General features: G+C 35.1%; 4 protein-coding genes across 7 annotated transcripts; 1 reads left to right on the top strand and 3 right to left on the bottom strand.

Annotated features, from left to right (window-relative positions):
• Positions 1-3,932: 3,932 nt before the first annotated feature.
• LOC126925938 (uncharacterized) lies at positions 3,933-10,411 on the top strand. The gene is made up of 7 exons (XM_050741950.1): positions 3,933-3,936; positions 4,155-4,451; positions 4,750-5,025; positions 5,087-5,319; positions 5,588-5,854; positions 6,141-6,390; positions 6,673-10,411. Exons 1-7 carry the CDS (start codon positions 3,933-3,935, stop codon positions 6,843-6,845), a joined length of 1,500 nt encoding a protein of 499 aa, XP_050597907.1. The 3' UTR covers positions 6,846-10,411.
• Positions 10,412-11,776: 1,365 nt separating this feature from the next.
• Positions 11,777-14,532, bottom strand: LOC126925795 (uncharacterized). Of its 3 annotated transcripts, none has more exons than XR_007714104.1 (5): positions 14,240-14,532; positions 13,770-14,050; positions 13,579-13,677; positions 12,672-13,169; positions 11,777-12,606 (listed from the first exon to the last, which is right to left on the bottom strand). XR_007714104.1 is itself a non-coding variant. In XM_050741780.1 (4 exons), the coding sequence occupies exons 1-4, from the start codon at positions 14,316-14,318 to the stop codon at positions 12,789-12,791; spliced, it is 840 nt and encodes a 279-aa protein (XP_050597737.1). In that variant the 5' UTR covers positions 14,319-14,532; the 3' UTR covers positions 12,652-12,788. The 3 variants fall into 3 exon arrangements, 1 of the variants encoding a protein (XP_050597737.1); XR_007714105.1 differs by having other exon boundaries at positions 12,689-13,169; XM_050741780.1 differs by lacking the exon at positions 11,777-12,606 and having other exon boundaries at positions 12,652-13,169.
• Positions 14,533-14,673: 141 nt separating this feature from the next.
• On the bottom strand, positions 14,674-19,270 carry LOC126925798 (uncharacterized). Of its 2 annotated transcripts, XM_050741784.1 has the most exons (4): positions 18,971-19,268; positions 16,876-17,762; positions 15,858-16,143; positions 14,674-15,745 (listed from the first exon to the last, which is right to left on the bottom strand). In XM_050741784.1, the coding sequence occupies exons 2-4, from the start codon at positions 16,878-16,880 to the stop codon at positions 15,254-15,256; spliced, it is 783 nt and encodes a 260-aa protein (XP_050597741.1). In that variant the 5' UTR covers positions 16,881-17,762; positions 18,971-19,268; the 3' UTR covers positions 14,674-15,253. The 2 variants fall into 2 exon arrangements, with proteins under 2 accessions (XP_050597741.1, XP_050597742.1); XM_050741785.1 differs by lacking the exon at positions 16,876-17,762 and having other exon boundaries at positions 18,971-19,270.
• Positions 19,271-19,571: 301 nt separating this feature from the next.
• On the bottom strand, positions 19,572-20,879 carry LOC126925803 (uncharacterized). Its single transcript, XM_050741793.1, has one exon. The coding sequence runs from the start codon at positions 20,467-20,469 to the stop codon at positions 19,759-19,761; it is 711 nt and encodes a 236-aa protein (XP_050597750.1). The 5' UTR covers positions 20,470-20,879; the 3' UTR covers positions 19,572-19,758.
• Positions 20,880-20,883: the final 4 nt, after the last annotated feature.

Below are 20,883 nucleotides of genomic sequence, written 5' to 3'. Positions count from 1 at the left end.
TTTGTTCCGCCCTTAAACGCCGCCTTTTTCCCACCAAATACCATTCTGTTTTGCATGACGGTTAACCGTATTCTACATATTTTTTCATAAGAGAGAAACAATCCAATTAAAACTCTAAACGTACATAATAACTGGAACGTAATACTACGTGCTTGGTCACAACTTGAATGCTTATCATGTAATATTAGCTTTTTGATTACAAATTCGAATTACGAACATTTTGTACAATATCTCTAATCGAGAATTTCATGGAACACACGTAGAACATAATATCACCTGTTTGGACCCAATTTGAACTCCTGTCACGCAGTACTACGTTTCTGGTTTTATCACATAGTAGCAAATACATTATCACATAGTGGCAAAAAAGTTGAATTATAATAATTGCGCATAATATTGCAAAATACATATTCCATATAGTAATACACATTCCAAAGTAGTAAATACTACAGGAAGTAGTTGTTCATATTCCTATTAAGATTCAGCGACCTTGCGAGTCCTTACTAGCTTTCATTCGCTATATGACGACACCGTTGATCATAGATGGTTATAAAGCTATAAATGCTTCAACGTCGAGCTATTCGCGCAAATAAAGAGATGAAGAGATCAAAAGAGAAAGGGATATCTAGATAAGCTACCGATAAGCCAACAAAGCCGTATTCTTACCGAAGGAACCTATTGAAGTTCTCCATTCGATTCGCGTCGCGATCGACTATTACCGACCGGGTAAGAAAGTCTTATAAGTCAAGGTATTTGTTCGCGAGTTCATCGAAATCATTCGAACGTATTCTCATTAACTCACGAAGAACGTCGATTGTGCTGTGTCAAAATAAAAAGTCTAACGTGCTAAAGAAAAAAGGTTATGAGTCGAAGAATTCTTTACCCAGACCTTTTGTACCATCTTCAGAATAGATCCAACGCCTTATCATACGATCTACAAAGAAAGAATAGTAGTAGGTTTTCCCCTAGAAAACGCAGTGAGCAACACGGATTAGTCTAGGGTAAAATCTCGCAAGTGAGCTTATTTGAAATCGGGCCAGCGAATGCACGTAGGCCTCGCGTGTATACGTTTAAGAACATTATAGGTAAAAGTTAATCGATCTCTTGTGAAAAGCGATCGCCGTTGAAAAACCTCTCGGTTGATTGTGCCGAAAAATTGGGAATAAAAAGAGAGTGAGAGTATGAAACCGTGTTTATTCATATGCAAGGTGTCTCGGTTAAATGAGATTACTTAGATATTTGCTTTATTTTGCGATTGTACCAAAAAGCTTCTCAGGACGAAATTAATCTGTTCTCTGTCGATTTTCCGATTTTATATATATATATATTTTTTTCTATCTATTGCATCAAGTTAGATAACCTGTACAAATTGGCCCGTTATCGCGGAGATCGATATTATTTCGAGCCCGCAAATAGCGAACCGTTAACTCCATCGTTGCGGAATGGAATTTGCTTTGTGACATCTGCCGATCGAACAGTGAAAGGAATCTGCTTCCGACAGAATTTTACGCTTTATCGACTGCGCGATCCTAGGGGAAAAATCTGACATGTCGCGACACAATACATATTAATTGGTTTCCTGCTTTGCAGTATCCATGTCGGATTTGTATCGATATAGGGAAATGTTTGATCGTATGAAAAATGGTACTGATGAAATTTTCAATTTGGGAAAAGTTCGTTCACTTAGAAAATAGATAGAAATAATCTATGTAGCGGTACTGTACCGTCGTGGGGAATTTTTTGATCGCATGAAACGTGATATCGGTAAAATTTTCAATTTGGGGAACTTTCACTCATTTGAGAAATAATCTATACGCTTGTTCAAGTATTAAAACACACAGTCGACGAAAGATTATTATAATACAGTTACCGAAGATCAAATATATATACCTACATAGAATTAAAAATTACCTTAAGCGTTAGCAGATGTTGAATTAAACATTACTAAAGCAGTTTAAAAAATGACTACATTTAGTATGTAGAGCACGTATTCACAAAGTTTTATGGTATCTGTAAGAAAATTCCCTAGATAAGTATGTATGTCTTATGTAGCCTGCGCTCTAATTCTTTTCTTCTTTTTAGAAAAAATGTACTCTCATTTTTTTACATTTCTTTCTCACTGAGTTTTTCATTTACTCGTGACAAAAATTATTACGCGGGCTACAACACATTTTCTAATGAAATTCATGCGCTTTAAAAATGTCAGAGCTTTTACAAGAAGGAAGCAACAAAACTTCTTACACAGATATGATAGAACTTGCACATAAATGACGACGTTTTATAAATTGGAATGGACACTTCATTTATGTTCAACCGGAGAAACTCTTTCGATCTAATTAATTTAGTTATATCAGCTTAATTAAATTCGGTCACTTGAACGTTTTCATACATACACACAGTTAAATATTTTCTGAATTAAATAACTTCTCTTTACGGAGGGCTTTCATTAATTCTAAAAGTTTCATCAACACTTCTCCAAAACTGGCAAGAAAGACGGTGAACGTATAGATACCTTAATAGAAGGAAAGATGCATTTCGTTCCTAAAATATATTTACTGCATTTATTAAATTCAGCCTGCCTGCTGAAAATTAAAGCTTCGTAATTTAATACTTGTTTCGAAGTTTGATTAAATTTGATTTCCAATTTTTCTCTCGTATCTGTTCCACAATTAATATTTCGTCAAATAAAAGATATAATATATGTGCATCATTTACATGACAGTACAAACAGAAGATATTCAAAGATAGTCGATATTGTATTTTTAGTCGTCCTTTTTGTGATTGTGAAAGAACGTAATATTACGTCACTAGTAATCTGTAGGCTGTAGTTTATACAAAGACGTAATATTACCTGAATAGTAAGCAGCTATGGTCTATAAAGAAACGTAATATTACGTCAGTGGTAACCAGATGTAATTTTTAAAAAAGACGTAATATTACGTCGATGGTAATAAGATGTAGTTTATAAAAAAAAGCGTAATATTACGTCAGTGGTAACCAGATGTATTTTATAAAAAGGCGTAATATTACGTCAGTGGTAACCAGCTGTAATTTACAGGAAGACGTAATATTACGTCGACAACAATCAGTCATAGATCGTAGAAAGACGTAACACTATATCAGTGGCCATCGGCAGCAACACGAGTTAACTCGTCATCTCAGCCACGACTATATTTCTTATAATCTTGCCACTATTTTCGACTTATTCAGTTTTTTAATGCATCGTTTCAATGTAATTGTAGGTTAAGATATACCTATAAAAACCTTCTGTTTTAATCAAATTCTACTTTAAATAAAAAGTTAAAGCATTATAAAAAAGGGAATTAATGTTACTATGCTCGTCACTTCCCAACTAGCCACCCAACCATTCTCTGTTTGCATTCGCACACAGATTTCCATACAGGAGAACCGGGCACGAAATTCTCCGATTCCGGTGAGCCGATAACGGAAAGACCGGTTATCTAATCTCTGCACGGTGAAAAGCGTATGTAGAGGAACGGCGCGTGCATGCAACGTGCTCGTTAATTGTGCACCATTGCAAGGACGAAAAGGAAAAATGTTGGGGATAAAAAACAAATCGACCTGAACTCAACTGAATCGTTTTGCGTGAGTTACGTTGCTGCGAAAAAAAGCTCACCCTTGCAAATGACGATCGATCTTAGTGTACATTGGATGAATTGTAAATATTGTATTGTGTTTTTTCTTCCAGGAATAGTTTACAGGTCATGCACGTACTTAGTATTACGCTTGTTTGTAATTTCGTGTTGCGTTCAGATGTACTGCTTTTTTGTTCAATTCTAATTGACTAAAGTCCACGTACACAAAATACAGTACTATGTTTTCGCTTTAAATTCATGTGTTTAAAACTTAGCACTAAGTTTTTCGCTTCGTTCTTTCATTTCTCAGTTGCGTCAATCCTCAATTGCTATAATATGGGTTAGATTATTGTAATATATGTTATATAATATGTATATTATGTATCATATATTATAAAACACGTAACAAAAAATAAGCAGTAAATGAAGAATTAGTTAAATAACATAGCCTTGCGTTGCGAGAGAAAATTATCAATAAACTGTTTTATCTCCATTGCATTTAATTGATGATTAATAATAACACGTCTTGACAATATTTTTCAGAGAGGTGAACAAAATAAACTGCAAAACTGGCGGGCCTGGCGAGTTGCGTTTCGACGGTGGTCGACGACGAAGAACAGGAGGAGCTGCGGTGCACAGGAAGCGACGTCGAGATCGAGGAGTACACCGACACCGACGACTCGCCATATGTCGCTTATCAGGTCACTGATAAGCTGTTCGATACGGACAGGGTGGCCTGGCAAAAATTCAGCTTCGTCGCAACCCTTCTGACCGTTGTCGTGTCCATTACCTTTCTGATTATCACCTATCCCCTTTATCTCGAGAGCGTCAGCTACGTGTCCAACGCTTACACAGGTATCCCGGAAACGAATGGATAATGCTAATTCTAGTTCCTTCGCGTAGGCGATTTTATTCTGCTTTTAGCCTTCCATTCGTCTTTTTCAAACCGTACGTTCTATGTATACGTGTTTACACAATTGATATGATATTGATATAAGAAGTTTGTAGTATCGATTAGGATTGTTTGCTATGGGATTCTATTACGATCCTACAGAGAATTTTCCTATTATGTACGTTATAAGTGGGAAGATAGTGATTCTACGTGAAGGAATAAATAAAAAATTAAAATAAAACCTCTTTGTACCAATTTTAGGACTTCTCTTCACTGCCTTCTGCTCTGCCTTCATCCTGGGCATAATATGCTTCATCGCGGGAAGAGTATCTCCACCACCCGCCCTGATTCCAAACAGCATGCGAATCAAGATCCCTCGTTGTGCTTTGCTCAAAATCAGCCTCATCTATGCTCTCTCTGGCATAGTGATCACGCTTTGCTTGGACCGGGACAGGGTCCTCTGTCATCTACAAGATCCCATAAAAGGCATCACTCTTGTCTTTTCCCTGGTCTACTATTTCTTCTTTTGTCGCAAAAGTAAGATTCTACATTTTGTCATTCTTATAAAAAGAAAATGAAAAATAATCAATTGTTATAGTGATGAGCTTGCAGAGGATCTTCTCAAGCACTACGATAATTGTGGGTCTCTTCATAAGCGTTGATTATGGCCTCTGTGATCAATTTCGATGTAGAGGACAGGAAGTTTCGGGTCACACCACAACTATGAGAGGATCTTGGGGCGTGAAGGCCATTTGGACGTTCGTTTATGTCGGTGCACTAGCCGCTTTCGCTATGTTCTTCACTTTGCTCGAGGCCCATTATACCACTGAGGTGAGAGCTTAAAAATAAATCGAGAAGAATATTGTGGACGACATTTCATCCCGTGCATATAATGACTAGGATTTAAGAACAATCATTAAAAAATAAATATACATATACCGTCACATAAAAATAGAAGTTTTATCAAGAAAATTTAATATCCTATGATAAAGTGTATTCTATGAAGAATACAGATTCCGTATTAGTTTTATAAATTATTTTATTCTGTCATAAAAATAGGCAATTGTATAAAAAAAAGAAAATGTTCTTTATGTTTCAGCAACAAAATATGTGTCAAATAATGGCGAGCCAACAAAACTCTTTCCTCTATACAGTATCAAGATTGGTATCGTCACGAGACATCCGTCGAAGAGGTTCTGAAGAAGAGGGAGGCAGACTGCTCCACGTGACAGATCCTGACCCTACCATAAAACCAAAACATATTCCAAAACCTCCAATCCTCGAAACTCTCTTCTACATTCACTTAATCGCGTTCTTCGCCATTTTATCGATGTCCTGGATCGACACGTTGCCAGGAATAGGCAGAGTAAGTTAATTAAATCAATTTACATTTAAAATTATGGTGGGATTCTATTTACTCAGTAGACATAACGTTGAAAGTTTTATTAAAAATTCAATCACTTTATCTAAAAGAATCTAATAATACATAGGAATTTAATTCCCCCCCATTATCTATAATTTTTCATTCGCAATAGAAATTCATGTTCAGATAACTGGGATTCAATAAACAAGATTTATTCATTTGATCGATTTAGTCAACTACTAGTTAAGATTTCATTCCAGTAAATGGAGTTGTACTTTTTCTGTTCCAGGGATTATCTCCAGCGGAGCTATACCGCGTGGTGGAGCATGGACTCACGTGTCACTTCAAAAACAGTGACAACTGCTCAAATATCTCTACTCGTGGCTGGATCTTCTTAATAGCGTATATCATCTTCTCAATTTCTGTACTAAACTTCTTGTCTATAAGTGAGAGTGCTGTCTTCACTGTTGCTACCGCCACTGTGTCCCTTCCATTGTCTGTAATCTGGTGGAGCATCTATAAAATGGATGTACACGGCCGTGAGTAAAAAGCCTTTAATTAATTAACCATGTATATCTTTGCTCATAAGGATTGAAATACTTGGGAAAAATTAGAAACCTAAATAATAACTAGAAAATTATAACAAGCTGTAGGAATTGTCTCATTTGAAATGATTATATATGTGACTCATAAATCAGACTCGGATCTTGATTACGCTTTCGAGACACACTAAAATCTCTTACTTTACAAAATTCAATTTACTTTAGAAGTCCTGTTTCTTCTAGAATCAATAAGATTTCTCAAACGAAGAATTTAAACAGGTTTCATCACATGGTCTCCCGGAGTGACGGGAGAGTTAATCTGCGCTCTGCTGGGTCTTCCGGTGGTCCTTCTGGGCTTAGGTCTTCTTGTCAGATCGCATTTTCGTGACACTCAGCCCTGCTACTTGACGATGCAACCACCTGACGTACAGTGCGAATCTTCTCAAAGATGAACATCTTTCAGGAAACCAACTGGAGTCTTCGTATTTAACTCTACAGCATAAAAAATCCATAATAATCATTCTACAAATTTTTGTTTAAACGTATAAAAAAAAAAAGAAGAAATCGAACGTCAATATTTTATAGAAATTAAAGATATAGGGGTAAGAAGGAAAAAGATAATGCTTTGGGAGTAGCATGTGCAAGAACACGTGAGAGCTCTGCAATCGACTGGGGGTAGTGACTTAATTAACTTTTTAACTGTTGTAGCTCAAGGCCCAGTTAAGCAAGCTGCCAAATATATTATAGTAGTTGAAAACGACACGGTGAAGTCGTAAAATTAATCAATGATTAAACCTTACAACTTTTTGTGACACAACAAGTAATTTGAGACGAAATAGGGTCATACGGACTTAGAACAGTTAGGCCAGTTCTACGTCAGTTCGGAACCGATTCTTTCTTTGCACTATGTTTGAAAAAGTTTCTCTTTTTTTATCTAATTAATTAATCCTGTGAAAGGATTAATCTTAAGTTTTGTTTTCTATCAGTATCACTACATTTATGAATACTACAGAAACAAATATAGAAAACTGGCTTTACCGCCCCTGATCGATGGAGTGACCTCTCTTAAGCTGGAGGAAAGCTTTCTGTGCACAGTTGTGATAAAGGAAGTGGCATGGACCCGGGGAAAGCAATAATATCGATTATCTCGTATACGCGAAGTAAAGAAAAAAAGCGAAAGAGAAAGAGGAGGAGGAAGGAGAGAAGCGATCAATGTTTCCTATGTAATTTGCCAGCGAGAACATCCGTCTAGTCACACAACGTTATTGCCGATTTATATTTTATTTTGATAATGAGAATATTTAATATTTTCGAAACAAAGAACGTTCGAATTATACGTGTTGAGAATATATGTGAATAGGAGGTATGCATGCGTGTGTATATGTGAATGAGTGTGTCAGAGAAAGAAACAAAAATAAGAAAATATTTTATAAACTCAAAGTATAATAGCGTGTACTGGATTGAAAGTTGCATATTATTGAAAAGGACCTGCTTAGAGGTTAGGTTTCTCTGTTATTCATTGCTATGTTTAATGAATCTAGCAACAGAAATTGAGAATCTAATGTCTCTGTTGAAATATCGAAGAAAATAGAGCGGTTCAATCTCTCTATAATATTAACTCTCTATAACTCTGTAAATGTAAACAGAAACATGCCAATTTGGCTTCTAATATGTTCCCAAGTCGCCATATTGGGATTATAGCCATTTTTTTAACAAATATGAAAGAAGACAAAATGACATGGTTGAATCTTCACAGGTACACCTTTTTAGATAAAAAAAACTTACAAACTTTGATTTTATAAAATTTTTTGGGATGTTATATTTGAAGTATAGAGCTTTTACTGTCTGATGGCAAAGCAATTACTAGTTTATCGCGATTCTGTGATCCTCCATTTCCACTTCGTGCACACGCGAATATTTAGATAAGTATATTTGCCAAAGATAAGAGAAGAGGAATGTTAAACGTCAGATTTTTCAGTCTTAGAAGTAGAGTATAAACGCGAGTGTGTGCGTACGCGTGAAAGCACGATTTTACATGAACAAATATGGCGCACGAACAAATTCGAACTAGTCATAGAAACTTACATGAGACATGTTTCTACTTAACAGAATTTCCGATCTCTTCAGCGCAAATTGTGCGATCCTTTTTTATATTTTTACAAAATTCATTCACGTGGATAATCCTGTCGATATTCTTGACCATTTTAATTATTTGTCGCAACTATTTATGCGAAAATAATTCTACGCTTTCAGTATTATTCTATTAGTATTCTGTGTACAGAGTGTTTCTAAAACATCAAATAAGTAGATGAATTATCTTAGATTAAATGAAATTTAAGATGTCATTTAGAATTTTAAGCCTATTATTTTCATCAAGTATACAGTGACCATGGAGACAAGTAGGACAAACATAATTTTAAAAGACAATTATTTTAGAAATGCTTTGAACTGATAAATGCATATACTTAATTAACAAAGTTTTATGGTTAGATTGTGGATATCAATACACATTCACATTCTTATGAATGTAAAGTAATGAAACCAAAATGTAGATTTTATCTACGAAATACTATAAGAAGTACTTTACTTTGAATATTTTATATAATATACATCCAGAAAATTTTTGTGTCTTTTTCCATAAATGTATAGGTATCCACAGTCTGCTTATGATAGCTGTGTTAGCTCAACTTTTGTAGAAGAGCCTTCTTTTTCTACGTATTTAGTACTTAGTATGTAAGCACTGCATTTTATCTTAGACGAATTAGGGTGAATCGTTTCTCCATGACTGTCAATCCCGCTCCTCCTTCTCCTTGGACTGACACGCAGTCCCAAAAGCTGATCAAAAACTGCTGTCCACATGAAATCAAAAAGAAATGAGGATGTGATTGAAAGTGGCTGAAAGGAAAATTGTAAAATTCGTGCCAAAATATGAGATACGGAGTTTTAGCCTGTAGCGACTGTAACGACTCGTGTAAACGATAGCTAATAAGTATTTATTAGAGCCGTACTGAGAATAGCGTGACACACATAGACAAGTACCGTGAATTAAGTGTAGTTTGTTGTTGGCAGATGTTGAGATGGTAGAAATGTAAGAGAAAGAGGAATATTCGTTGTTGGAAATATGTCAATCATATTCTATCGCAGAAGCTATATACGTCCACGACTTTTTTACACTGATAATAAGCGTTCCAAGTGTAATTATATCAAGATTGCAAGAAGAACAGGCTTTGAGATGGTCTCTGATTATTATTTCTATTATTATTATTATTATCATTATTTCTATTTTATTTATTCTATTAGTATCATATTAATATTCTCATATTGCTGTAACTGAATGAGAATAAAACATTGAATAGCGTGATTAGATTTCAATTGGTACCATTGGATTATAGATTATAATCCAACTATTGTCATTATCTCTGATCCAATGATGCTAGTTTTAGAAATTGGAGAAGTTTATCAGTGAATTTTCAGTAATATAATCTTCACTTTACATTTTACGTATAATATTTACTTGTTAAAGGAACTTGGAGTTATTTTATGGTAACTGAAGATGAATTTTGGCTAGACCTATTAAGGTCTATTCTTTCTGCAATTCTGCTATAGCTGCTACAATAATAAAAGACGAAAACGGAAGAAAAACAATAACGAACGTACTACTACTATATTATTATTCTATAGTCGCAACATTTAATCGTATATATACGTATATATATATATTAAGAAGTAAATCATGTTATACAATTAACGGAAGACGCAAGAGGGAAGCCGATTTCAATTTGTAGCTTTCTTAATCGACGAGACGTAAATTGAATTACAGACGCAATTGCATACAAAGAAAATGATTCTAAACTTTTTTAAAGAAAGCGCAATTAACGAGTTAATAAGTTGCTCTGGTTCAACAAGGGAAATAAATTCGACAGAAGGGAAACTTGGTGAATCGGAGAAGTTACGCTTAGAGAAGGTTACAAAGTCTATTAAAGAATAAAAAAGAAATAAGAAGAAAATTTAAAAAAAAGGAAGTAAAGAAGAAAAAAAATAGCAAACTGTTGATTTTTAATAATTTATTTTTTAGCGAATCATTTTCTCATGTGGCTCAATCGCGATGAGTCTTCTCATTGTGAATCAACTAGTCAACCCTTCCAGGGCTTTTCCCTAATTATCTGATGCATAAGACGCTGTTCAATTGCGCTGGTTGTTATCGCCAAATGTTAAAAAGAATGAAACTATATTCTGCGTACAGGATATCTAATCGCTGGCTTTCTGATAGTGATTTATTTTTTTATCGAACGCTCACGACCTGGGAGGGTTGACCTATCGTAGACACATTCGCTGCTATTGATGCATACGGTGCGTCGATGCAGAATCAATTTCTTTTTCAATATTTTTACATTGTTATTAATAATATATTCGCTCGGTTTATACCTCAATTAGTTATTAAGTCATTAGTTGTTGTAGTGTGCAATATTGAATCATAGTATTATATTTCGTATCTTCCATCAAATGATCTAAGAAGTTGAAGAAAGTATGAACGTGTTTATTGTTTAATATATCTTTTAGAATTGAATTATTTCAAGTAAACACACTTCTGATGAAGTATTTTTGATAACAGCGAATGTGTTAAACAAAACAAACAAAATAACTAACTAGATAACAATCGAAAGAGATACAAATTTCTGTTGCACAAAAATAAAAAAAAGCAGATTGCATCTGATGCAAACTTGAATGGAGAAATATTGTTACATTTATCTGGTTGCTTGTGGTTGAATATTTTTATAAAAGGACCGTAGTGCGTTCGAATACTGATTACAATGGTAAATTAGCGCGCGACATGCTAAGCAATGCGAAACGATAAACGCGTATTTCGCATCTCTTTCAGATAGACGCTTTACGAAACTTAACAAAAAAAATACTATTTACCAGCGATCAGCAGTGCCGTATATATACACACATAATATATATACATATACATATATATTTATACTGGGTGTCTTCCCCGTGAATATAACGTTAACTATGACATTTCCAACCGTAGCTCGTATACAGTAGAATCCTCGACTTCCGGTCCGCCAAATTAATTCCGCACTTGGACAATTTTTCAATCGTTTACTTCTGTGATTTTCTTTATTAGGATTTTTCCTAGAAAAAGCTTTGATGTTCGTTGGTATTGGAACATAATAAACTTAGATTTATCAAAGTATGAAAAATATTTCATTAATTGTGTGTAATTAAGTTGTAGAATTTTTTGGCGGACGCGAAGTTGAAATTTTTAAATAAGTGGAATCGAAAATTTCGGCGATGGGATGCGACGAAATTAATATAAAAAAGATATTACGAGAATGAGGAGAACTGCCCTTAATAATTTTGGATCGAAATTCTGAAGTATATTTGTAAAATATTTTATTTGAGAAATTCTGTTACAATTTTTTCATGTAACGCATTGCATTTCTCCTCGAAATCATCTCCCATAACAGTACGTATGTAGTATTGAAAAGAGGGGATTTTGTAAGAAAGCAATTTGATAAAAAAGAAAGGAAAATAAGCGTATTCCCGTGGTCGATGTTTGGATTCATAATTACGCTCAATATATTCACTATATTTAACAATTATGTACCGGATTGTAAATGTGTTAATACATACATATATATACTTATATAAAAAAGGTAAAAAAAAAGGTCGTCGTATAAAGCTCATCTTCTCGTCACTCGACCACTCGTCGTTCACTCGTTTGAATAACAAGATCAATTAAGTTACTGAAAAGCAGGTACCGACTAACGAAGTTAATTATGTAGCAGCCACGAGACACTCGTGGGATAACGTAGAATCTCTTCACTGTCGGGCTTGATATTCATCTCGAGTGCCCTCGTACTGATTCTGCCCATCACTGCTTTCTTTTTTCCTCTGAAATCCTCTCACTAGATGGTGAAATGCGTCTTTTAAAAATGACTAGCTAAAATTAGTATCGATATTTATTCAATTACTAAATTCGAATTGAAATTTGAATTTGAATTTTAGTTTGAGATTGAGAACGAATCTGAATGTAAATTCGAACATTATTCTATCAAAGAGTTTTAATTATTTAATTGTTACTTAATATCTGACAATAGAATGTGTCTGATAAGACCCATGGCACAGCAAGACAAACTGAACTACCATTTGGATTCTTTCTTCCTTTATTTTTCTTGGAATGTTATATTCATATCTCGAAAGGTTCTACAAACAAAAAATACTGATAATATTTCTTGATTAACAAAAATATTTCATTAAATGGTACATACTAGTACCATTTATTAACCATTTCAAATGTTACAGTCTTCATAAACTCTTAACTTTCACAACAGCATAACATCAAAGAACTCACTACAGAACCTATCTCTCGCGCGTCTTAGTTCTTTTTAAAGTTTCAAAACCTGCAACCTGGCCGTTCTATGAACGTCTCCTATCCTCTCGGACATTTTTCTGCCAGCAAAGCTGTAATCTTCGTATCGAAACTCATGTAGAACCTCGAAACCCAATTTGTCTGCGATTCGTTGGCTGTAGTTGGATGCAAATACACCGAAAATTATCTCTGGGAGCACGTGCTGCTCCAGAACGTCACCGTCGATCGATGTTCTCTTCATTGTACCGTTCAACAGTCCTCGACCGAACTCGATACACTTTTCTACCATTTGGCGACCGATCCCTCGGCCTTGGTAACGTGGATTGGTGCCAAGATAAAACAGCTCCAACGCCCCATTTGCATTGTTCCTCTCAAAAATATCTACGCTGCACTGAGTCTGTTCTTGGACCAAGAAGCAGCACAATTAATCTTTTAGTTGGTTTGTTTATGAAAATTTAAGAAAAGACTGTTCTAATAACGCTTTGGTTGCTATTGATGACACTCTAATTGAAGTAATGAATTCCAAGACAGGCCAAGTTCACGAATTTGCTTCAATTCATTATTGATCTCATTGATTGGTGCGAAGAAGCGAACTAGCGCGTGGTCTGAAATTCATAGCTTCAGCTCCGAAGATAAACTAGTATTGTTGCAGGCACAAGAAACGTCTTAATCGAGTTCAAAAATACGTCTAGATCTTCCGAGTCTCTAAATAAAGCCTGTGATGGTAGCAAAGCAATTACCGAACAAATTGAAGATGACACTTGATCTAAACGAGGCAATTTAGCCAATCATCAAGAGACACTTACGTCATCGAGAAGCTTGATAAGCTGCCTGCACGTCTGGTGCCTCAGGTTCTCCTCTATGAACACCTCTAGCTCATCCTTTACTCCTTCTTTGGGTCTAGCCTTCAAAGTGATAGAAAACGTTCGGTGAAAATCACTTAGGGAAAGTTAGAGGAAAAACTGGCTAGCTACTATGGAAATGAATGAAAACTTGCGTGAAGCTTGTTGAACGCCACGGCTGCTAATTCATTCGTCTTCTTGTCAACAGCTATCAACGTTGTACCATCTTTGATGACTTCCTTGAAGACTAACAACATCTCTTCTGGAGCTCCATCTTCTTCGAACATCCCCAAACCTATTGCCAGATTTTCCTGTTTCATGGTCTGAGCCTGTATAGCCAAAGCACCCTCTACTTTGTCTCTGGTGAGTAGTTTGTAGTTCAGTTCATCATCAAACTCCAGAGACATGACTGAGAAGCGAAATGGTGAAACTGGAACTAAAATTTCCAACAGGACTTAATCCATTCACCATTTTGTCTTATGAATCCTTTCTTCGAGGAAGCTGCTCGATTAACAATTATAATAAATATAAATAATATAGATTTTCATATAAATTTCTGTGATTTAACGTTCGACTAATTGTTTTATCAATTTTATTCAAGATGAAAGACGTTTTTATCTGTTACCTGTTGTTTTGACAGGCTGATAAAGAAACAGATAGGAAGCAACACGTGCTGAGACGACTGGCAGCGATAACTCAGTCATAGACCAATATTTGAGGAAAATGATGTTCTCCGCTGCATGTGCGACAACAGAATGAAGCTAAATTCGAGTAGTTTCTTCCAAGCGACCTACACTCTGTCTATTAAGGCCTTTGTTGGCACAGCTCTGGTGTCTTGATAAGCAGCCTCCGCTTCAGCTTTCAGCGTCCAATTAATGCATATCGGGGAAACGCTCATATTATTTGCGTACAAGTTGTTGAACTATAATCGACGCACTATTGTTTTTCAAAGCGAGTACTTTGAACTGCTTGCATCATTTAGAACACGTAAATAAATAAAGATTATCATGTCGAGTACTTTGACGTGATAGATAAAAGAACGATTCAAAAGACGGATCGTTAAATAACAATTTGTTTATTGCAAAAAACCCCTTGACATAATAATACTTAAATAATACTTGTTTCTCCTGTATGTTTTGACGGAATAAGACATAACAGTGTATAACAGAATATTTTTAACTAGTACTCTTCACTGATTAGTAAATTATCTGCTGACACACTATACATGTGCTACCTTATCGCGTGCAAGCACTCTAAACTCGATTACAACAATCAGATTAACTTAATAACGCAAGGTCGTGGAAGTATATATAGACATTAAGCCAATTTTCTTCGTATTGTACAATTTTATGCAAGAAAATATGTATTTTCTGTTGTATCTCTAAAGATAAACCTATCAGTATCAAATTCCTTCTTAATAAGTAGATTATGGATATTCATATAAATTCATATTTTTATAAAAAAAAAGAATAGAATTTACACAGAGATTTGTATCGTCTAACATTATAGCAATATTAACATATTATTATATTATATATTCTTGCACATTATATACATCCTCGCATCTTTCGATCTACCACAAATTCATAGAAATCCGCAGTCCAATAATAAATTAGTGTCTTAACTAGTTACATTCAGTCTAAAATAATCTTTTAGCCACTAGGAGACAGTTCAAGTGTTCGTTCCCTATCCTCTCGTTGAAAGATTTTCCATTAAACTGAAACTCTTTGTAATTGGTTGACACCAGGCTCTCGAATCCACACTTTGCTGAAATCTTTTGTGAATAGTTTGATGTCATGATGGCAGACACTAGGTTAGGCACTGCTTCCAGATTCTGTATCGTATTGTCGCCATTTATCGTGACTGGTGTCTTCACAGCCTTTCCCTTTTTCAACTCCTTTGCAACTTCTATGGATGTAGATACCAATAGTTCCCCTATCCTACGCTTCTGATTATTCGGCAAGGTAGCCAAGAACATTATTTCAAAAATACAGTCGGTGTTATAGTGCTTGAATAAATTCATCTTAGCATCTATGTTGATCATGAAGTCCACTAGAGCTTTCGACGACTTGTACTTGCAGTTTTCACTGAATATCTCGAAAGCGCTCTTGTCTGATGAACCGTTAAGGACCTGAACAATAGAGACAGTGTCTTTTTAATGGTTGTACGGTAATTAGATCGTAGATATTTGTACAAACTCATATCCAGTAGTATGGTTTAGCTTTTTCATCCTTTTTATTTACCTGCAGCTTGTTAAAAGCCACTCCAATAACTTCTCCACTGTATATGTCCACAGCCACTACACTGACGCCATCCTTGGCAGCATCCAGGCAAAGTTTCTCGAGTTCCTCTGATGCACCAGGTTCTGAGAGTAGGTCTACACCTCTGGATACGCTCTCGTAGACAAAGAAGCTCTTTCTCATGACATCCAGAGCTCCTTCCAGAGTTTCGTTCGTCAAGGACTCAAAGTCAATGGTCCTGTCCTCCGTGGAACCCCAGACTCGGTACGGTGGCATTCCGTTTCGCTTCCTAAACGCAAATGCAATTATTTGAAATAACTAATGCAACATTTATTCTATATTTACATTAGAAAAGATGACAAGGGAAGTGCGTGAGATGGGACACACTGACGAACTTATAAATAAGGAAACGTTTGCCTATCTCAATTGCGTCCTGAAAAATTTTCTTTCCATCTTTCTATACGATATAGTACCTATAAATAAAAATTTTCTTATATTATGTAAATCATAAAAAGAAAACAAAATGTTCTCTGAACGTCATTAGTAGACGTTAACGGATATTTATGGAAAAATGTTGGACTTAGACAAATTTGTTTCATCTAACTAATATTATAACGAGTACTGTAACCAATCAGTGCAACTAATATGAGCCAGTTAGTTGTTGCGACCTCTTTGAGAACTTTGGAAAGTGTGTACTTAAAGTGTGTCGCAAAATGTAAGCGATGACGAGTATACTCGTCAAATACAGAGTATGTGTGGCTGCTATAATATAGAATTAAGTTGAAACGAAATGACTGTTTTATTTTTGAATTCTATTACTGACAGAGCTCGTCATAACGCAAAATATTGTCATTCCCTCCCGACGAGTATACTCGTCGAAAACAGCTAACTGGTTAAAAAATTAGGATCACAACTATCGACGCAGATTACTCGATTCACTATCTGTGATCTGCCGGAAAGCTACCGAATCGCGTTAATAACTCTCAATAACGAGTTACAGTTTAATTTTATTCTTTCTCACCTCATTTTGACTGACAGATGTGCAGACAATGCTGGATCACGCTACACTGGCCATGATCAGCCACTTCCATGAGAATACAAGGCGACCTAACGCTGTCGATTACTAAGCTATCGGTTGATGGATAAAACGGCACCTATGTACCATGTTTTAAAAGACACACCAACAATGTTATCACATTTCACGTGCGCTAGAATTTCTCCAATTTTTCCATCAGCTCTCTTTATCTTCATATCTCTTAAAATAACTGACCAAATCGGTCGAACGAGGTCGAAAACAAACACACAATTCCGGCCCGATAAGAAAACTTTAATTTTTCAAACAATTCTATCAACTGGAAAGCAAGTGCATCTGCCATTACGACGAATAACATTTACGATTTATTATGAAGCGAACGGATAGCGAGGAATTCTTTGGAGTCGAATGAACCCATTATACTCGACAACAATGCGATATCCGTTTGAGAAACGCGATATATGCGAGTCAGTGGAACCATATAGCTGCATACAAGGTCATGTGTCAACTTGTTGTGGATGGGTAGAGGGAGGGGGAGCTGATGAAAGTGCCGCAGAGATAAATTTAGTCGATCCACAGGCCATCAGAGGTCGTTAACCGTGTGTAAAGCTAATTTAATTAGTCAATGAGCCAAATCTTCATTGAGGATTGTTCATTACCCTCCACCAGTGGCCATAAACTTGAAATTCTTCGTCGTTCAAGATTTTCCACTGGCAAGCCATTCGATTGATGATGGAATTTTGGTGAATTTCTTGACACGGTTCGAAGGAGGAAGAATGTTTTAGAGATGCTACCGATAATTGGTTGGTAGGAGCTAGATTTATTTTTGCGAAGAAGGTCCAGCATGCTTCGGATGGCGATTTTAGCGACTTTGTCTATGGAAATATTTTTTAATATCATTATATAGCAACTATAAATATAATAAATATTAATATTATAATATAGAGAGGCTCTCTTCGTCAAAGGATATGTTCCGTCGGAACGTGACACATCGTGTACGCTGTTACCGTATGAGATAAACTCTTGTTTACTTTCTTCTGATTTATTGCAGAAAGATACAATAAACAAAAGTAGGATCAAGTCCTAAACCAATTGTCAATATCATTTCTAAAAATATTTTTGCGAGCTTCATGGTCTATCCTTTCGAATCGTGTCGAAAAATCTGTATGATTCTGTTGTCAATCGAGTAGCGTTCCTTGTCAGTTCCAAAGCTGTAGTCATCTAAATTTTAAGCAGTACCACAGCAATTTTAACAGTACCACACAAGATATAGTTATCTTAGATAGTCTGGAAAACACGATTTCCAAATTGTTCGAAGATCAACAGATCTGTCACTTGAAACAAACAAGGTCATTTGTGTAGAATACTTGTACCATTAATTTGTACCTGCTTTTTTCAGAAGTATCCCTAATTAGTAAAGAATTTTCGTTCGTTTTGATTTTGAAGTTTTCCAAAATTGGCGGATAACATGGATGCAGATAGATTATAGTAGATGGATTTGTAAATGTACCGATGTGGAAACGTATCAGTGATTTCACGATTGATAATATTAATTGGCAATCCCGTAGATGATAATTGAAGCGATCCAGAGTAAAACAATGTTGTTGCAACACTGCTAACGGATTTCTAAGTTTGACATCTCCGAATGATGAAATTGTACGAGCAAGAATATTACTTCTTAACACGAGAGGGTGCTTTTATTATATCGTCCTTTTATTATATCGTTGGAAAATTTTGAAAAAAGAAACTTTATTTTATGATGATAATATTAGTCATTTCGTATTTGTTAATAATTTAACAAAATTCAAACAATAATGAAAAATATAGCAGATATTAAAATACCGTGTCTAATGTCTGTGACATTTCAGAAATACACTGTTACAAAATTTATCACCAAAAACATAAAAAACTATGTTGTGAAGAAGCGAGAAGTTCAAAACCGACTACCGGAAACTTCCATCGATGACAACCTAAATACTTCATTAATAGATAAATCATGAGGCACGTTTCTTTGAATTGTCACTAACAACTATATCAATTTTTATTATTAAAAATTTTGTAAAAGGAATTTGAAATTACTTACAATAATGTATAATTCTCTTTGTATGTGTTTGTAGATATACTGCGTTGCAAAATTTCGATTGCGCTCCTGTAGGGCAACTGTAGCGAATTGCAATTGGTAAAGCAGAGCTAAGATATAACTGTAGTGTAACACGTAAAATAGTCAATTTGATTCGCGGGACTTTCAGTGCAGTCTTGGTACTTCCCAGAACAAGATATCATATGGTTATGTAGCTGACGTTATCGCATTCTATAGCAATATCAAATGACGAATGTTCTCAGGAAGAAGAATTGTTCGATTGGATCGCAGTCATCCAGGCTGTCAAACAAGAAAGTTGCAATAGACCAAGCTGTCCAGTTTCTAGCGCTAGCGTTTGATCGGTCGCTTGAGCAAACATGTAAAGATACATGAATATAAATCAGAAATGTCTTTCACACGTTTGACAGTTGGTAATTAATTATAGTGATGATGGCAAATGTATTGAAGCGATAGTAGAGAGTGTAGATAATAAGTACTAATTAAGTCAATGATACGAGTAATTAATATATAATAAACAATGATTATAGATAAATTATTTAATATGAAATTAAATTAATTTAATATTTAATATAAAACTGCTGAATAATTTGTCTCAAAGTAATATTTATTAATAATTATTTTTGTTAATAATACATTTTTAGAAACAGTAATTATTATACAATTAAGTGGCGTATGAGAACTGAAAGATACAGAATACTCAATTTTAGCTCATATACTTTTTAGCATACATTTGTACACTTTTTTATACGACACGTGCCATCCAGAAAATTTTAAATAAGTTGCAAGACCATAACAGAAATAACATTATGCGGCGGAGTGTCTTGAAAAATAGGTCGCCCATCATTATCTTTGTAGTGCAAAAGATCTACGTTCATAACGCTTTTCAATCCAAGTCTTTCTGCCGCTTTTTTCGAATACAGAGACGTATACACACCAAATATAAATCCGACGTCTTTCACAGTATTTTTCGCGAAAGAAATTCCTGCAGCCATTAGTGACCTTGAAAGTCCTTGTCTACGATAATTTCTATCCACAGCGACCGCATAAAATTCTACGGCTGCCTTAGAGTTTGGAAACTTCCCATATAAATCAGCCGTTTCACTGATCTCGGATAAATAGTTGAAATATTGTTTCATTAATTCATTTTTAGGAGGATTGTTGCTAAAGGCAGCGGAAACGCCATCAGCACCATCATCGGACTTCGAATTCTTACTAACTATCATCAGGTTTACTCCGATGATTTTTTTCGATGATTTTCCTATCGCTATGATGCAAGGTGAAAAAGCGAAAATTGCCCGTATCAGTCGCTCGTGATCGATCCTCATCGATTCTTCATCCTCTATTGTTAACGAATTATTATCTCTCAAACTTTTCAACATGGTCTCTTCCTTATCGAAATTTTCATGTAAGAAAGATAAAATCTCCGATAAGTGAGTATCATTCGCCCATTCGAAAGTATATTGGTCGTTATTTGATTCCATTTTTCTATGTATCAATATTTTAAAAATAACGATATCAGTAAGTTAGGAATCTATTTTACCATCGTATTCTTATTTCATTCATTAAATCACTCTTTCACCTGAAGCAGAGTTACTGTTTATTCTATTGTCTTTTATTTATGTATACCTTAAATGATAGTTCTATATTATGTAACTTTTTGTTTATATTGGTAACAGAAATATGTTATAAATCGATGTTTCTTGTTACATCACAATTAGTCGTGCAATGGACTCACTCTACTTAAATGTAACTTGTTGGAAGGTGTTACACATAAATAGAATCGTAAACTAGGGTTTTGATTGGTCGATATTGGAATTCGGATCATATCATATTTATTGATAGAGCACGTGATTCATTCTCATCTCTAAACTAGCCTTCACAAACGAATCTTTTAT

This window comes from Bombus affinis, chromosome 16, assembly GCF_024516045.1.
Source record: "Bombus affinis isolate iyBomAffi1 chromosome 16, iyBomAffi1.2, whole genome shotgun sequence".
Classification (NCBI taxonomy): domain Eukaryota; kingdom Metazoa; phylum Arthropoda; class Insecta; order Hymenoptera; family Apidae; genus Bombus; species Bombus affinis.
This window is presented reverse-complemented; position numbering and strand designations above follow the sequence as displayed.